At 41.0% G+C, this 19,431-nt stretch overlaps 1 protein-coding gene across 2 annotated transcripts in view; it reads left to right on the forward strand.

Annotated features, from left to right (window-relative positions):
- Nucleotides 1–19,431, forward strand: part of CSMD1 (CUB and Sushi multiple domains 1) — a 1,753,128-nt gene that overhangs the window by 1,157,318 nt on the left and 576,379 nt on the right. For both annotated transcript variants that reach the window (XM_060291350.1, XM_060291351.1), the window contains exon 7: nt 17,630–17,707. In XM_060291350.1, the coding sequence (XP_060147333.1) occupies nt 17,630–17,707 (78 nt within the window). The remainder of the gene's footprint in view (nt 1–17,629; nt 17,708–19,431) is intronic.

Here is a 19,431-nt window from a genome sequence, read left to right on the forward strand (position 1 = left end):
ACTTCAGAGACACGTCAACATCATATTTGAGGCCTAAATATGGAATTAGATTAATTTTTAAAATGAGATAAGTAGGGAAATTGGAATCCTGACTGGATATCTGATATCAAGGGAGTATTGTGAGTATGTTTACATACGATAATGGTATCCTGGTCATTCATTTTAAATGAGGATTCTATTTTTTTTTTTTTTTTTGGCGAAGCCACGTGGCTTGTGAGATTTTAGTTCCCCGACCAGGGATTGAACCCATGCCGTCCACAGTGAAAGCACCGAGTCCTAACCACTGGACTGCCAGGGAATTCGTTCATTCATTTTAAAAAGCATCTTAATCTTTTAGAGATGCATACTGAAATATTTATGGACTTGTGAGTTTATGATCTCAGGTTTGCTTCAGAACAACCTGGGTAGGGAGGGACATTTGTAAAGGTACAGATTTAAAAATAATAATAAATAATAATTTATTTATTACTGCAGTTGAATGATGGGAGCATGCGGATTCTGAATGCCTTTATCTGTAATTTTGTTTATGCTTGAAATACTTCTTTGACACTAAAACGTTAAAGAACACAGCAACCATTGGCAGGAAATGAGACTTTGAGGCAGTAAATCATTCAACCTATTATAATGGCTAAACACTTTGTCTTATCACCTCTAACATTTTTTTAAAAATATCTGGCATAATATAAATTGTATTGTGTGTGAACATGTCATAATCTTGGCTTCAGAGCTTCATCTCTGAGTGAGCTCCTAGGTGCTTCTATCAACCTGGAACAGTGGATGTTTCTAGGTTCATAAAATGGGATAAGGACAGTGTCCTTGATGAGGATAATAAATGCCAGGAAGATCAATCCCTTAGAAAGAAAACTCAACTTTTTGGTGGCGGGGGTAGCAGAAGGGTGTACTTGTAGGTACTAAGAGCATAAAATGTATAAAATTCATTGGTGGTTGCAAACTATCAAGTATAATCAATCCCTACCACTAATGTACGGCCAGAGTAGACATCAGTCAATTGAGGGAGAACAGGTCTGAAAAGCCATCATGGCTGGAGTCCTTTGCTCTGAGCACCCAGAGATTTGCTCCATCAAACTCAGTGGTGATCAGGCCCAGGGAAACTGAATCCCACGGTTTAAGCTGCCTTGGAGACTGAGGAAACACCAGCAAAGAGAAATGACTGAGTCAGGGGCCGTGAATGCCAGGGAGTCCAAATGTTTCCCCCTCTAATCTATCCACTTTAGTAGCCAGAAATATTAGCAGGAAGCCACATTATCCACTTCTTTGGTGGAACCACTATTTCAGGGAATGGAAGTGCTAGAAGCCATTGTGGTGACCATATTGTCTCCTTTTGAGTAGATCCATTTGCAAATGGAAAAGAGTCTGATGGACAAAGGAACGATCAAAGCTTGAGGGTGAAAGAGATGGACGGTCTCAGGGCCTCGGGCTGGAAACACTTGAAGCCCCTGGACTTTGATGGAGCAAGTGACACAAGATCCTGGGAAAAGGGTCTAGAAAAGTGTGTCTTATATTCCAATGCACCCCTTGTGTCTCTGTACTAAGATACACTAATGAACTCAAACCAGTTATCATGTGGTCTTACCGTCCTGCTGTGCTCTGGTCTCTGTCAAGTCTTTTTTTTTTTTTTGGTGCTTATTCTACAGCTTGCTTTGCTGGGGATAACCCATTGCCCCATTTGCAAGTGCGTGAGGGTCTAGGACTTAGTAAGGGTAACTGACCTTAGGGCTAGCGAGTGGTGGAAGAACTAAATGGGAAAGGTCTTGCTCTGAGGTCCACCAGAAAACATCCAAGCTGTATGGATGCCAGCAGGTTAAAACATTCCCCCAGCGAACACTTAGTCATATGACAAAGACAGGGAAGAGTGTGCCTTAATAACCTGAAGTGGTTTTAAGACAGCAGTTACATATTGAATGTAGTAAATCCTGTCATGAGAGAGTTTGCCAGATAGTCAACAACATAATTTTCTGAAAGGTTGTCCACTTTAGCTCTCAAATTGCATTTCTCTGGTTGCTTAGACTACTTGGAGAATTATTATTACCAGATCTTGGATTAGAGGTTTTGCTGAGTGATTTGGAGCGCTCGCCCCAGGGAACAGGTGCATTATATTCCACGACAATACCGTTGCATTGTTGCGTGACATCGTGCACGAGTCATTTTAAAATTGTTGGGTCACTGAGTTATTTAGATTTTCCATATGGTTGGTGTCAATATCTAAAAATAGATATTGTATAGTATCTTTGAAATATCACATTTGTTAATATCACTACCTCCGTGCTCAGAAAAGTCTTGAAGTATTAGGAGGTTGTAAAAATCACAGAGGCAGATATGCTAGTTTTCCATAATCCTGATATTTGCTTAAACACTCAAATGTCATCATCAGAAAAAATATCATCCAATTACTTTTCCGGAAATAGCTGACTATTTTCAGGTAAGTAACAGCAAATACTGTACCTAAATGTGAAAACCTGAATATCTGAAGATGATAAGCAGAATTCTAAGATGATCCCACCGACCCTTGACCTTGTCTGGTGTTCCTCCTTTGAGTGATATGACGAGATGTCCCTCCTGTGATTTGGCTACATTATATGGTACAGTTGACTTTAAGAAAAGGACACTGTCTTCAGTGGCCCGGACCTAATCCAGTGAGCCCTGCCTAGGAGCTCTCCTTGGAAGAGAGAGTCTGTGTGTGAGAGATTCAGCATGAGGGAGATTCTCCATTTCATTGAAGATGGATGGGACTACACGGCAGGGAAGGGTGGGTGGACTCCAGGAACGGAGAGTAACCCCAGGTCAACAGCCGGCAAGAAGATGCGGGCCTCAGTCCAACCACCAACAACCTGACTGAACCTGGGCGAAGATTGTATCCAGGTCCCCCAGATGAGAAGTCAGCTTGGCCAACTCCTTACATGTTAGACCCAGGCCAGAGAACCCAGTTGAGCTGTACCTGGATTTCTGACCTAAACAATCATGAGACAATACATTCTTACTGTTTTAAGTACTGTTGGTGGTACAGTTGTCCCTAGGTATCTGTGGGGTATTGATTCAGGACCCCCTCAGATACCAAAATCTATGAATGCTCAAGTCCCTTTTATAAAATGGCTTAGTATTTGCATATAACCTATGCACATCTTCTCGTATACTTAAAATCATCTCTAGATTGCTTATGATACTTAATGCAACGTAAATGCTATGAAAATAGTTGCCAGCACATCACAAATTCAAGTTGTGCTTTTTGGAACTTTCTGGAAATTAAAAAAAAATATTTCCGATCTGTCGTTGCTTGAATTCAAGGATGTGGAACCTGCAGATACAGAGAGTCAACTCTAATTTTTTAGGCAGCAATAAAAACAAGTACACCCATCATGACTGTTAGTCTTCTTTTTAAGTAAAAATGGTGCTCCATGAAACAGCAGCTGGTTCATCTCGGAAGTCAAAGAATTGCACAAGCACTTCTCCTCAAGACCAGCATCATTCTTTGCTATGCAGCAGAAGTACGGTAAAAGTTACTTCCCATTTCATAAGCAAAACATTAAAAAGCCACGCACTAAAGGGTTTAGACTTCATAAAATTGATTATTTTTATCGCTTCTTCCTTGGCATTCTTCACTTAAGCACCATGAGTAATACAATGACTGAGGTCCTGTTGGTGCTCCTGCCTTGATTCATGCTGAGGCTCCAGCAGGTTTTTTACAGAGTGAAACAAGCAAAAATATCTTGGTATGAATGTGAAAACAGTTTCGGCCTAATAGGGCCCCCAGACAGTTTTGGGGTCCCCGGGCATATGTGGTACTCTTGGAGAACTGCTAGGGAAGTTGATCTCATCTATTTCCAGCTTTTCAGCTGCATCTGTAGGCTGAGGATTCCCCAATGCATGTCTCTAGCCTGAGTCTTTCCCCTGCTCAGTCTCATGTAGCCAAATTCTTAGCTCCAAGTCTAATAATAGGCATATCAAACTCAGCACACCCAAAACCAAGACTTACTTCCCTACACAATCTCATTCTCTCTAGACCGCCATATCTCAGTATACGCAGGATGGTCTAATTAGAACACCTAACCTAAAAGAACTTCAGTTCATAATTTAGAATCCAGAAAAAAGCTATTTCAGAGCAATTTACAGAACGCTATGTTATAACACACGCATTTCATGCCTGGACTGAATAGTTCTACTAATGGGGACTTTTCCCACTGTGTTCTTTTCTAAGGTGAGTTATCAATGGGGATATATTGGGAATATTGGCAACAGGTAAGATTTCTAGATCAAAGTTCAAAGATAAGAGAGCAGATTCTCTTCATGAGAGAATGCTTTCAGATCTGTTTTAGGTCAAGGCAAACACTGTCTTATGTTTAGTCAAGATTAGTAGGTTAATCAATTTGTTGATTCCTTAGCTTTGAGGCTTCAAACTATTAAAGTCACTTTCAAGTTCATCTTAACTTTTATGGAAGTTCGATGTCATTATATTTATATGTTTTTGCCTTCAAATGTCTGCCTCCCAAAGCTGAAGATATCTGCATTTTCATCTCTTACAATAACTGTTTAAGTTTCTGACACATCCCTACATGCAAAACATACACTAAATCCGCTCCCTTTGTACCGGCTTCGTAGGGGTTTTGGTGATGGGAGGAGAGGAGGAAAGAGGAAGGTGTGATAAGTCTCTGTGATATTTAGGTTTATCAGTGTTTTCTATCAGAAATCGTCAGCCACTGAACAGCTCTTCATTCCCTATTTCCGTCATCCAGCATCTCTTGGAAAATGCCCAGTAATTAATTTCTCAAAAGTGGCTTACGACAATTCATTCAGAGAGAAATTTTATTATTCCCATGTAAAGAACTTACATTTTGTCCCTTTTTTTCAGCACACTAAGTTTGATTTAATATACCATTTAATGAAATTAATGAGGCTTTTCCAAAAGCAATGGGGAAAGTATCAAAATAATAGTACTTACAAAGTCATAATAATTGAAGTAAAAGTGGGGAAGGAGCAAATACTTCTCAACCGAAAATACCTTTCCAATTCAGAAACAAAACAATTAAAAATATCTTTCTCTCTCCTTCCACGCGTTAGAGTGCCATAAGTTGTCTTGTTATCAGCAGCTGAAGGGAAAATGATGCACTCAGTCTCCCGGTGGGCCAGTTAACTTTTTGGTGTTGACGGTATAAACCTGGTGAATCGTCTGACAGGACTGATTAGGAAAAGCTGACCTACAGAAGTTCCTATTGGTCCTCACTGCCGAAAATCTACAATCCTACACCCACAGGAGCACACACCCAAGTACAAGCCCGTGCATCCCTCATCTTGGGGGCAGTGCTGCTTACAGAGCAAGAAAAATGATTGGATTCAGGAGTTTCACCAATGAAACAGCGTTTGTTCCAGAATCGCGCAGAGCCAGGGAAAGAAATCAATGTTTTTAGTGCAGCCCAGTCCTCTGTTGTTCAAAGGTGCAGTCAGAGCCTCCCACCTTGTAGGGCTGCTTTGAACAGGGTCAGGGTCTTGAAGGCTTTACAACTCTGCCCCCTGAAATCAGTCTCCCGGGGCTCAGTTTACATGCCTGCCACTAGATATCATTTGAGCTTCCCCAGGGGTCATGGACGAGAAATATGCTTTTATTCTTTGCGTGAAAGAATAAAGATGTGGGCCATGGAGATATGAGCTCTCTCCCACCGTGAAGTGCCGCCCCTGCTGGAGAGTGTCAGGCGGGTGAATACAATACACCAGTCAGAGGCATTGAAAGGTTTGTGGTGGCAGAAAAGCAACTGCTGTCCTGGGATTTACTGTCAACAGGTCCTCACCGTGGCTTACAGGACACATGTATTACATTGGAGCTTGTATTCCTTATGCAAATGTTTTAATCGAGTTAATCCTAATGAAGGCTTCTACCAACCTCATGAATAGAAGAGGCAGAGGTGGTTGTTGAAGTGATGTTCCAGTAACTTCCCTCCTTTCCTCGCCCCTCACTTTTTGTCTATAAAAGGCTAGAGTTAGGATTCTTTGATCAAGGCTCTTGATTTTTAGGAAGGTTGTACCATTTCCCCTCAGCCCTCCTATGTGAGAATAGCTTGACTATATTACCTTTCCAACATTGAATTTTAGCATATTAAAGAAAATGTTTTCTAACTTGGAAGTTGAAAAATACTATCGCATTTTTATTCGCACTTAAAATCATGTCTTTATTCATTTATTCTTTGAGGTAAATCTGACTATTATTGTCTCATGGTTTGTATATAATTTATAGGGAGTTTGTTACCACAATATTTTTATTAATCTAGAAATAATTGCTGTCTCTACTAGGTTATTTCGTTGGTTTATGGATTTACTTGCTATTGGCTTACTTATGATAGGCACATGCCAATTTCTCTGTTGGAAATTAAGGTGATAGGACATGGTCCTAATTCCTCGGGGACGGTACTCAGGGAGTTAACAACTTCTTCACCAAGACCAAGCTGTGATTAAAGGCTCGAAATGTTCAGCCCTACTCCACGTCCTCCAGAGAGGGGAGGGGGCTGGAAAAGGAGTTAAGTGTCCATCATGCCTACAAGATGAAGCCTCCATAAAATCTCAGTAGTACGGGGTTCAGAGGCTTAGCAAACATATCCACACTGGGAGGGTGACCCCAAGTCCACAGGTACAGAGGTCCTGTGCTCGAGACCCTCCCAGACCTCACCCTGTATATCTCTTTATCTGACTGTTCATCTGTATCCTTTATCATGTTCTGTAATTAACTGGTAACGCAAGTAGGTGTTTCCCTGGGTTCTGTGAGACACTCTAGCAAATTAATCAAACCCGAGGAGGGGGTCCTTGGAACCTCTGATCTATAGCTGTTCATTCAGGAGCACTGGTGACAACCTGGACTTGGGACTGGCATGTGAAATGTGTGTGTGTGTGTGTGTGTGTGTGTGTGGCAGTCCTGCAGGACTGAACCCTTGACCTGACACTGTCTCCAGGTAGATAGTGTCAGAAATGAGTTAAATCCTAGGACACCCAGCTGCTGTCACTGAGTTCGTGACCAGAAGTGAAGAGTTTCGTGTGAGTGGTAAAGGAGACTCAGAGGAAGGCAGGAGCGTGGAGAAGAACTGGCAGCCATATGTATTTAATGCATAGTGTTCGTCCAGTCCGAGGACCAGAGTGTGTTCTGTGTGAATGGTCTTCAACACTCCCTAACAGTCCTGCCCAGAAGCTCACTTTTCACTATGCACGGAGCGTCTTGTGCATCCGTAGTGATACTCCTGCAAGTCATCCTTATATTTCAAAAGAAAACGCTGGAGTTAATTCTCTCAAAGTCCGCCTTGTCATAAGCCATAGAGGGAAGATTGGAACTCTGCTCTGAATTAAATACTGACTTTCCTTTATTCTGCATTATCTGCCTAGAATAAGAATGAGAAAATAGAATATCAGAAGCCTTAAAATTCAAGCCCTTTAATTAATTGATGAGACAAAAAGCAAGGCTGTGGCTCAAGATTTCAGGAAATTTCAGAAGTGAGACTGGAGCTCTGGCCTCCGGGCTTCCTGGACAGACCGCCCCCCCGACCAACCCCCACTGAACCTGACCTTGTTATGAAACAGTTGCCCAGGCTGCAAGGTCAATGGATTCTGGTAGCCTGACTGCGAAAACTCGGAAACTTCAGAAGGAAATCTTCTCACACATAAAACACAGATGAGAAGAGTGTGTTAAGGGAAAAAGACACAGAGACCTTATTGGAATGTGTGGATTATCTGAGATGATTCTGTTTACAAACCTCTAATACTTCCTGTACCTCAATAAAGGGGAGACGGTGAAGGAGAAAAGTTGCTTTGGGGGCACCTCACCCCTTTGTTCCCCTTCTCCCTTCCCCCCCAATTTCTCCAGTTGGTACCCCCCTTCTCCCCTCTCTTGTCTCTTGGTGCCCTCCACCCCCTATTTTGGAGGAAAGTGCCTGAAAGAAAGTGTGTGGAGTAACCCAATGAATCACTACAAAGCTAAGTAAGAAATCTTTTAATCTCAACGCGTCCCCTGTTAAATTCTGAATGTTCTTATCTCTGACAACTTAAATCACAGGGAAACATATTGTTTCATTGGAGTCCCTGATATTTTAAGCACATGAGGACAAAGAAAGTTAATTGCCTTCCTTCCAATAAAGCCTGTTACTGTAATTACCCATTAAATTAGCAAAGAATGCAATAGCCAAGGGTGTGCGGGTGTCCCACACTAACCCTTCAGACTACTCAGACATGGGTATCCATGTGTTAATCATAACTCCACGCATGGAAGTTTTCTCCTTCAATTCGATAGTGCTGTGAAGTGACATCAGACGAAAACATTCTGATAGCCAGGAACAGGGAGTTATCAACAACAAAACTGTTAATACTGTGAAGCATAATAAATACATATCCGTGACATTTCAGATGCAAAAGATCCCTTTTAACCCCAAGCTTGAAAAGAGGACGGTTTTCTCAACCAAAGAAGGGACACTGGCTGATTTAAGAATCAAAAGGAAATTTGATAATCTACTTACTAAAACTCGGTTGTCAGTTCTTCTCAAGGGTCCACGTTCCAGGACATCCGATAACCTGATGAAAAATGTAGGAATTCCTGAGCGAGGCTAAGCCTACAAGGGAGCTGCTGGCAGAGTAACCTAGCAAAGGCAAGAAAACAATTATTTCTAGATTTAAAAAAAGGTTTTTTGCAGTAACAATTAAACCTCATAAAATAATGTACAGCAGCGCTCCCCACCCCTGGCCCTCGGTTTCAGAGACCGGAGGGCAACCTCGGTCCCAAAACACTAAGCGGAAAAACGCCAGAAGTCAACAGTTGAGAAGTTGTAAATTTCACGCTGGTCGGAGTCGCGTGAGGAAATCTCGCGAGGTCAGCTGGTTCGCGCTGTGGGCGAGACTCGTCCTGTAGTGCCGCTGGTCCGACCGTCCCGCCGCTCGTTTGTCAGACGGGCTGCCGCGGTACCGCGTGACCCTCATTTTACTGAAGGACGACCCCAAAGCCCAGGAGGAGTGACGCTGGCCGCTGGAATGTGCCCAAGGGAAGCCGGGAGGCGCTTCCTTTCAGGGAAAGTTGTCGAATGAGAAGAAAAAGACTCGCCTGCTGAGGTGGCTAGGAGCTCGGGTAAGCCGGGGACATTGTGACGGTGGAAAAAGAAGCGCGCGCTGGTTTTGCTGTCACACCTCCAAGTGCCGAAGTTAAAGCCACAGCGCGTGACCGGTGCGTAGTCACGACGGGCAAGGCATTCAGTCCGTCGAGTCAGCTAGTGTGAGGGCGAGAGACGCCGCAGGCGCACGACTGTTAGCGCGGCCGGTGGTTCTAGTTCTCGTGTGTGTGATGAGCTGCTGGCGCTCGTCTCTGACTCGGCCCAATTTTGGGTTTAACCTCGGTCCCCAGGCGCGTGCGCAGGAGAAAACGCGGAATTTCTGCGTCCGCTCCCCTCTGCGGCTTCGGGCAGCCCCTGGGGGCGTCCGAACAGCCGTGTCCCCGCTGCATAAGGAGAGACGGCTATGTAGGCCACAAGACAATATGTTATAGGAGAGTTTATCTCACAGAACGAGGGAATAAGCACCTTACTTGTTTGAAATGCGGATAAAAGTGAGGTGGCATTTTTCAGTTATCAAATTGGTAACTGTTCTCTTTTACATGCTGTATAAAATTGATAGCCAACAAGGACCTACTTACTGTACAGCACAGGGAACCCTACTCAGTATTTTGTAATAACTTGTAAGGGAAAAGAATCTGGAAAAGAACATGTATACGTCTTATATTCTCTCTCTCTCTCTCTCTCTCTCTCTATCTGAATCTCTTTGCTATACACCAGAAACTAACACAACACTGTAAGTCAACTATACTTCAAAATTTTTTATTAAATTAAAAACATAAAACAGCGTTGGCAAAGGCGATACAGTCAAGATATTCTTATATTCAGCTGGTGAGGGGAATGGGTACAGTTTCCTAAAAATCAGTTTAGCACTATGTGTTAAGGCCTTGAGCAAAGAATCCTAACTCTGGCCCTTTTTTTTCCATGAAACATCAGAGTTTAATGATGTGTTGGAAGCTGTTTGGTATCATATACAACTGCAAGAAGTAAGAAAAAGGCTAATATCTAAGAGTAAAGGGATTAAATATATTGTGACCAATCCACTAAAAATGTTTTTCAAAAGTATTCAGTGACCTCAATATCTGATTAAAAATTGGGAATTCCCTGGTGGTCCAGTGGTTAGGACATGGCACTTTCACTGCCGGGACCTGGGTTCAATCCCTGGTTGGGGAACTAAGATCCCTCAAGCCTGGGGGGGGGGGAAGATACATATGTATATATGCATACACACACTATCTAATGAGAAATATGTAATAAGCAAAAATGCTCAAAACAGTCATAAAAGCAGAATAAAAACACATTACAGTCTTATTTTTATTCTGTAAATATGTGTCTTTACCAAAATGTCCTATTAACTTATATGTGCAATATACATAGTGTTGTAAATAAATACATAAAAAATGATGATAACAGCAGTCATCTCTAGGTGATGGGTTTATTCAGTCAGTTATTTTTAGTTTTTTCTTGCTAATTTTTAGGTTTTCCCAAGTTTTCTACAATGTCCATATACTGCTACAATCATGATAAAAGAATTCAATAGAAAAGGAAAACACACTCAATGGTATGTGACTCAGTACATATTTTTTGTTATAACAGGATGAATATTAATAAATATTTAACCCATGTTTAAGCAGCTAACCTACACGTTCATTCAACGATTTGTTAGATAATGGTTTGAAGAGTCAATTAAATTCTGATTTTTAAAAATGTGGTATGATAAGACATGTTTAGTAATAATATAGTTACGTATTACATTGTATAATGCAATAACAAACTGTTTACAACAAGAAAATTTTAAAACAAGTGGTATCATTTATAAAGGAGACAGCATCTCCTCCTGGTAAAGCGATCAGGTTCTAGAATCAGACCCCCAGCTCCAGGACAGCTCTTCCACCTTAAGCCCTGTAATCTAGGATAAATTATTTAACCTCTTTATAGCTCATTTTTTCTCCATAATAAACACCATAAATCTTATAACTTTGAGGTGGAATGAAACAGGATGTATATAAAGCACCTTGCAGAGTGTCAAATACATAGTAATTTAAAAAATTATGATTAATAATACTGTAATATTAATGATAATTTATTAGATGATTATAATACTTCTATTGAATGTTGGTCAAGGGAGTACATGGAAAGTTTAAAAATATGGCGATAAATACCAAAGCATCACAGGGCGATGCTCAGACTTACGAACAAGGAGTGACCATTGAATCAGAGGAGAACCGGAGCGTGTGGGGTCTGGACATGGGGGGAGGGGACCTCACATCACAGACAGAGGAACTGGAGAACTGACCACAAGATCTAGCAACAGGGAGGTGACAGCTCACCTTGATAGGGCTGTTTTCAGGTTCAGGAGAGAATGGGAAGAGATCAAAGAAAATGATTCACTGGAGGAATTTCCTCTCCCTGCTCCCAGGAGAGGAGAGGAAAGGGCCAGGCAGCTGTGGGGAGTATGGGCAGGAAAGAGTTCTATTTGTTCGCTGCTCGCATGCTTGCCTTTTTGCTTGTTTGCTTTGTCTCGGTTCTTAAAGATGGGAAGTGAAACATGTTTGTATAATAATGGGATTGATCAAGCAGAAAAGAAAAAATGATTGTGAGGAGGGAGGAAAATGATGGCATCATGTTATTGAGGTGATGAGCGCCAGTGCAGACAGAGGTGGAGGCTCTGGTTTTAGATGGGAATGGCTCCATCATCCACGATAACAACCATATAAGGTCATATGATTAAACTGATTTTTATCAGCATCAACATGAGCTATGCGCTTATATAATTAACAGAGAATAGGAAAGTGGGTCCATACTGAGATATTTAGTGATTCTTAGGGATTCCTAGAAATACTTTGATATAGTTTGAAAAAAAATTTAAATATGTGTTAAAAATATAAAGTGATATGAATTTTGATGACTCTTCGTCAATATAAAACACATAAAATCTAATGAAATGTTAAACGATTTAAGTAAGAGTTGCTATAATTGGATCTATTAATGAAGCAAATTAATATTTTGAAAGTATTTCTAAAACATTATGGTGTAAATGCTTAGAAAAAAAGTAAGCTTTACAGTAAGTGAAAGAATGCAAACTACTGGGATTCCTCAAAATATATTATTTTCAAATCATTTATTTTTCTCTTCAAAATGAAAAAGATTAACAAAAAATCTCTGAGATAATCCAGAAGTTTAGATTTTTTTTCCCCCAATAATAAAGGAAAACAAAAAATTTTCCAAACAACACATGAACCAAAAATATATTTTTCTGAAATATTTTGTTTTCCTAATTCAAGAATAAGGTAACATATATAATGGAGTTTGAATTATCATATCTGCTAAGGTGACAATATAAAAAGACAATGTATTGATAAATACAAAAGATTAATAGCTTATGGACTGTAATTGCTGGCCAAATTTAATAGAAAGCTATTGATTAAATAATTATAAGACAAATTAAATTAGATAACAAGAACATCTCTAACAATAAGAAAGCTCAATAAATTATGTATGTTATATACATAAATATTTTACATATTGTTTTATATATAATAAATGTAAAATATTTAAGTATACAATAATATATATGATATGTAAAATATTTAATATATAACATATATTATATATAGTGTATAATATGTAAAAATACATAACATATAAATAAAATATAAAATAAATGTGAATGTGTATATATGTGTGTGTGTGCATGCACCTGTATAGTAAGCTCTCGCAACTCAAAGGATTTCCAAGGATTTCACTATTATTGGTATCAATGATTGTGAATATTCTTTTCACGTGCCACTTAGAGGGAATTTTTTTAGCCTGGAGAAGTATTAATAAAATCACGATAATCCTCTGAGTTAATAATAAGTCCAGGGCTTCCCTGGTGGCGCAGTGGTTGAGAGTCTGCCTGCTGATGCGGGAGACACGGGTTCGAGCCCTGGTCTGGGAGGATCCCACATGCCGTGGAGCGACTGGGCCGTGAGCCACAACTGCTGAGCCTGCGTGTCTGGAGCCTGTGCTCCGCAGCAAGAGAGGCCACGGTAGTGAGTGGCCCCCGCTTGCCACAACTAGAGAAAGCCCTCGCACAGAAATGAAGACCCAACACAGCAAAAATAAATAACCTCCTACCCCCAAAAAAAAAAAAAAAAAAAAAAGTCCAAAAAAAGAGCTTATGTTTTAAATTCCAAACCCTGATTTCTTCAATTTGTCAGTAGTTGGTGTATATATGTGAAACAGTTTCCTCTGTGGTTTGTGAGGTTTCTCAATGGCTTCCGTCCCTGTATTTAGTAAATTAAGTTTGTTTGAAACAAATTTGCATTTTATTGGTTTATTTGGAATTTTCTGAGCTCCCCATTATGGGTAAACTATGGTGTTAGACATTGAATCCTATCATCTGGTATAGGAATTTCCAAGGACACCAGAGGTAGATGGTAGGATTGGGTTTCCTGAGAGAAGTCTGATGTGTGTGGAGGATCGCAGTGGACTCTGACTTCTTGCTGCTGGGACCGGGGGAGGGAGCTGGGAGGGTCCAAGGAGCAGGCTGAGCTTAATTAGGGGTCAGTCATGGACAGAGAGGGGAAGGACATTCTCCTGGAAAGGACAGAAAGTAGTTGTACGTAGCTGAGTGAAGCTAACATCCACCAGGGAACTTTTTTTTTTTTTTCAGTACGATGGTGCTGTACTGCTGTGGATTCTCCCCTCCTCTGAGTTCTAACTTGTTTCAAGTTAACACATCCTCTTTCTGGACAGCCCTGGTTCTTGGCAATGTTGTGAAGAAAAGGAAGGGACCCTCCTCAAAGGGTCTTTCCCCTCATCACCTCCCTGAAGCCCCTCCTGTCCTCTATCCAGAGTCCTCCTCCTTCCCTCCCCTCAGGGCTGGGCAGAGAGATTTCCACGTTCAAGGACAGATGCAGCAGATGAGGGATGGGGGGGGGTAGAAATAGTACCAGCTTGCCATTTTGTTGGTGCAATGGTTATGAAATGGCTCCATAGCAAAGATCAGTACCTCTCTCTAATCATATCTGACCCCGAGTCTTCTTCTCAGTCCACTGGTGAACATCGGCGTCTGTCACTGTCTGGGTCCTGCCATTTTCTACACCATGCTGCAGCACCCCACCACACACACTTCTCATTCCATAGTACCCCAAGACGTCCTCTCAGGATGCTCCCCATCACAGGAGTGCTCCTTGGTCCTCTTCTCCTGGACATCCATCGAGAGGCCATCCCTCAGCTTGACCACAGGCCCCATCAGAGATGGCCCCTGCCTCACCCTCAATGTCTTGTGACCAGTTTCCAAACATCAGATGCCCTGCATCCATGGCTTACCTGTAGTTGTCATGCATCTCAGCACTGCTGAAAGCCACCATCTCCCCACCTGCTCCTGAACCTGCTCAAATGCCAGCGCCTCCCCTTACTTCTGAAGCAACTTCCTATAATAACCTCCTTTGGGGAGGTTTTCTTCAGTGCCTCCTTTGACAAGGAAAGGAATTGTCAATACCAATGTGAGGAAATTGCTTCTTTTCTTGAATTCAAAAGCTTGGTTTTTGGGAGGAAGGTGGGAAATGGGAGAGAATCAGCTTTTATTTTGTTAGTGCAGAGAGAAAAGAAATAACAGAGTCAATAGTTTAACCCTGGTGTCACTGCGATGATTTGAATTCCAGGTACAGAGTTCTTCGGCGTTTTCAGCTTCTTTCCAGGTGCTGGGATCCTACAGTCTCTACCTCCATGCCTTCCATTGTCAAGTGGGCAGAATACAGTGAAGGGTGTTGGATTCTGAGTGGGAAGATTTGAATCCAAATCCCACATCTTACTCCCTATGTCCTCTCAACAAATCTGTGAACCTTGATTTCCTAATATGAGTAAGGATCTTCATAATACCTACTTCAGAGGGTTGTGGAAAGAGTTAAATACCATGGTGTGTTTGAAGATGCTTCCTTAAATGTAAGGTAGTGTACAAATGTCACCGTGAAGAGGCCAGATGGGAAGTGGGATGAGGGCCTTGAGAGGTAGAGCCACAGACACATGGTACCCAGAGGGTCAGAAAATTCAGTGACCAGGGGAAGGGACAGGGAGAGGGAACAAATGTCTGGTAATATCAGCGATGGAAGGACAGTCCCTCCTCTGGGGAAGCCATGTGAATGCAAGTGATCCAAAAATAGCAACAAACACTGTCGTGTATGGAGCCCACGATGTCCAGGTCTGCTCCTAAAAATGGTGCATTCATTATAGTGCAGGGAACACATATCTGTTCCCTGCATTTGATATCAGCATGCCCATTGTATTAGGGCTGTTTTGAGAACCAGAACCAATAGGATGATATATATCATACCATCCTATATAAGAAATATAAGAAGTTGTCTCTCATAATTATGGAGTCTGAGAAGTCCCAAGATTTCAGGGTGAGTCAGTAAGCTGGAGACCGAGAGAGCTAATGGTGTGGTTCTAGTTCAAAGGCTGGCAGGACCAAGACCCGGGAAAAGCCAGTGTTTCAGTTTGAATCTGAAGGCAGGAAAAAAAATTAGTATCCCACTATGAAGGCAGTCAGACAAAGATAAATGCTGGATGATTTTACTTTTATGTGAATCTAAAAAACAAAACAAACGAACAAATGTAATGAAACAGAAACATTGTCAAAGACACAGAGAACAAACTGGTGGTTGCGAAAAAAGAGGAGTCGGGGCAGAGAAATAGGTGAGGGAGATTAGGAGGCACAAACTTCCAATTACAAAATAAGTGAGTCACAGGGATGAAATGTACAGTGTGGAGAATATAGTCAGTAATTATGTAGCATCTTTGTACGTTGACAGATGGTAACTAGACTTATCGTGCTGACCATTTTGAAATGTACAGAAATATCAAATCACTGTGTTGTACACCAGGAACTGACATAGTGTTTTAGGTCAGTTATACTTCAAAAAACAAGCAAAGGAAAACAAATAAACTTATAGGAAAAGAGATGAGATTTGCAGTTATCAGAGGCGAGGGGTGGAGGGAGGGGGAATTAGGTGAAGGCAGTCAGAAGGTACAAATTTACAGTTATAAAATAAATAAGTGCTAGGGATGTAGTGACAACTTGGTAAATATAATTAACACTGCTATATGTTATATATGAAAGTTAAGAAAATAAATCCTAAGAGTTCTCATCACAAGAAAGAATTTGTTCTTTTTCTTTTATTTTGTATCAATATGAGATGATGGATGTTTACTAAACATATTGTGGTAATTATTTGATTATACATGTAAGTCAAATCATTGTTCCATATACCTTGAACTTATGCAGTGCTGTATGTGCATTATATCTCAATAAAATTGGAAGGAAAAAAAGCAATAAAATTGAAAAAAAATTATAACCCAGTATGAAGGTGGTCAGGCCAGAAGAATTCTCTTCTGCTCAGGAAAGTGTCAGCTTTATGTTCTATTCCAGTCTTCAGCTGATTAGATAAGGCCCACCCACATGGAGGGGGGGCAATCTGCTCTACTCAGTCTGTGGATTTAAAACTTAATCTCATCCAAAAACAACCTTCACAGAAGCACCCAGGAAAACATTTGACAAGGTATCTAGTCACTTTGGACCCCAGTCAAGTAGACATAAAAAGTAACCATCACACTCCTTTTGCAGATAAGTTAACAGGCTCTGAATTAGTAACTTACACAGGCCACATAGCTAGCAAGTTGTGAGCAAAGATTTGAGCCCAGGTCTTCATGCTACTCTAGGTCCATATATGTAAATCATATGTGAATATGTAAATCAGAAATCTTTAAATTAAAATATTTTAATTTTAATAAAGATATGATAATTTTAATATTCAATACAAAATTTTAAATTAAACTATTATTTATTTTCTTCCCACAAATGACTTCCCACTTTTTTACCCCAGAAATGACCACAAAAGTGGAACTTCTTAAAACATTTAATGCAGAACCTAGTAAACTCAAGAAACTTAAAGCCTGAGAACTGTGACTTTAGAAACCAATGTCATACATTTTTTATATTGCCTGTAGGTTACGAGGGTCTGTAAGTACTGGTGTTCTTAGCATTTAATCATGCACATTTAGAACATTTCCTCCTACTAGCTTCCCATCAATAGATATTTGTTAAACTTTGAGTGGTTAAATGACTAGATGAGTGAATGAATGAATAAATTTCATTTTTCTTCAAAATTTTTCATGTATGTAGCAAATTTAGAAAACTCTAGTCACTGCACGTAAGTTGAGAGAGCAGTCTGCTGGGTCATTTGGTGAAATGATAATGATTTGTAGAATTTGCCATCACTGGTGGTAAGCAGCTTTGGGTATAGATGGTAATCCTACCACATACTATTTTTAGCTTCTGACACTGCTGTCATAAGATATGATCTTGCTGGTTGATAGACTTGCATTACTTATTCACAGGCTCTTATACTTCATTTGCTTTGCATCATTCACCCTTTAGAATGCATCCCATATTCCAGGGGTTGGTAAGAAAGCAGTTATGACTGGAAATGCTGTGAAGATAAAACACAATTTTATGATATCTCTCTGAGTCGTACCTAATAATGGTTTTATTTTGTTTCTTCCAGTGAAAAAGGCGATTGAATTGAAGTCAAGAGGAGTCAAGATGCTTCCCAGCAAGGACAGTAGCCATAAAAACTCCGTCTGTAAGTCCTCTTTCTTTCTGTATGAGGATTGATATGTCCATTAGAGGGAGCGGTTTCGGAGAGGTAATTCTATAAACTGCTTTTCCCACTTCATCTCGTTCTGCTTGCCTACCTTCAAAGTGTTTGCCGGGAGAGAGAATCTACACTGTGTATTCATCTTATCTCCTAAATGCATCTCAAACCCGTCTTTGCTCTCTACCCTCATCAATCACTGAGACTGGACCTTCCTGATTTCTCTGTTAAACAGCTGTTCCACTCTCAGGTGTTTTGATCCCAGTTTCTCTTTCCATTCTAGTATATACCACACATACCAGATTGATCTTCGGGGCACAGGAGTCTTGTCTTGTCATTTTCCTATTAAAATGTTCTTGATCATCCGTGGACTAAAGAATAAAATAGTTACAGGCAACATCTATATCCCTTCAAAGAAAACCAGAATATGAAGACCACATGTATAGGGTTCTATCTGGATGTGCCCAGCACATAGTAGGCACCCGGCCAATAGCTGTTGGATAAATGAAAGTGTCCCCTGGCACCTACTTTTCTGGTATCTCTTCCTTTACACCCTTCACCATAATTTAGACAAAAGGACCAGTAGACTGTGTCATGTGTGCCTTTGCTAGAAGTGTCCTTGCCGCCTTCCTTGCATGCAGAAGCCCAGGTGGTCTTAGAGCCTCACCATTGGAACCCTTTCCTGACTTCTCCAGGCACGGTTAGCTGTTTCCTCCTATTGTTCCCCCAGTCCTGTGTTCTTAACCTCTGCATTTTGTCACAGTTTCACTATGGGTTTGCCTATCCTGCTCACTGCACATTAGAAGGCTCCATTGAGATTCTCAAGTGGGTTTATTTCCAGGGTGGTTCTTTCCCCTGCATCATGTTCTTTTTAAAATTTTCAGCCTCTTGGGGTACCTTTTCTATTCATTCCTGGTGACATCTTCTTGTGGTGTTCCTGCTGACCTGCTCTCTTGGTGAAGAATCCCAGTGGTTGGGATCTATGTATTTTATTTGGTTTGCCACTAATAGCAGTTGGTACATGCGGGACGCTTGAAGTCATTTGGAGCACCCTCAGTTCAACCAACTCTGCTTTTATCTGCGTGATATATTGGGCTTGTGTGTGAGGTTTTATCCATGACAAATATTACATTAAAAAGCAAATACAAACAGCAATAATGATCATTTAAAAATCACATTGTAGATTAACCTACCTCTGCTTTCTTAATATCCCTATTTTATGGCTTCCTAGTGATTGCCTGTGTAATGATAGTCCATCGACTCTGTATAATGACCCTATCCTCTGGCACTTGGGGAGGACAGAGAGGTAAACCCAGACCCCTAGGATGTAGGCTTCAGACACAGGTGTGTCTTAGACATTTTGAGATAATATAGACTGGGTGATTTAAATTTATTTCTCATAGTTCAGGAGGCTGGGAAGTCCAAGATCAAGGTGCTGGTCGATTCAGTGTCTGATGAGGACTCACTTCCTAACACAGACAGCAGTCTATTTTCTCACTGTATCTTCATAAGGTGGTGAGAGGGAGAGATCACCTTTTCGGTATCTTATAAGGGAACTCATCCCATTCATGAGGTCTCTACCCTCATGACCTATCACCTCCCAAAGGACCCACCTCCACATACCATCACCTTGGAGGTCCGGGCTTCAAGATATGAATTTTGAGGACACACACAGTCTATTCAAGGGGGATCCTTCAGTCTCTGACTGCAGT

Source organism: Globicephala melas, chromosome 21 (assembly GCF_963455315.2).
Source record: "Globicephala melas chromosome 21, mGloMel1.2, whole genome shotgun sequence".
NCBI classification, from domain to species: Eukaryota; Metazoa; Chordata; class Mammalia; order Artiodactyla; family Delphinidae; genus Globicephala; species Globicephala melas.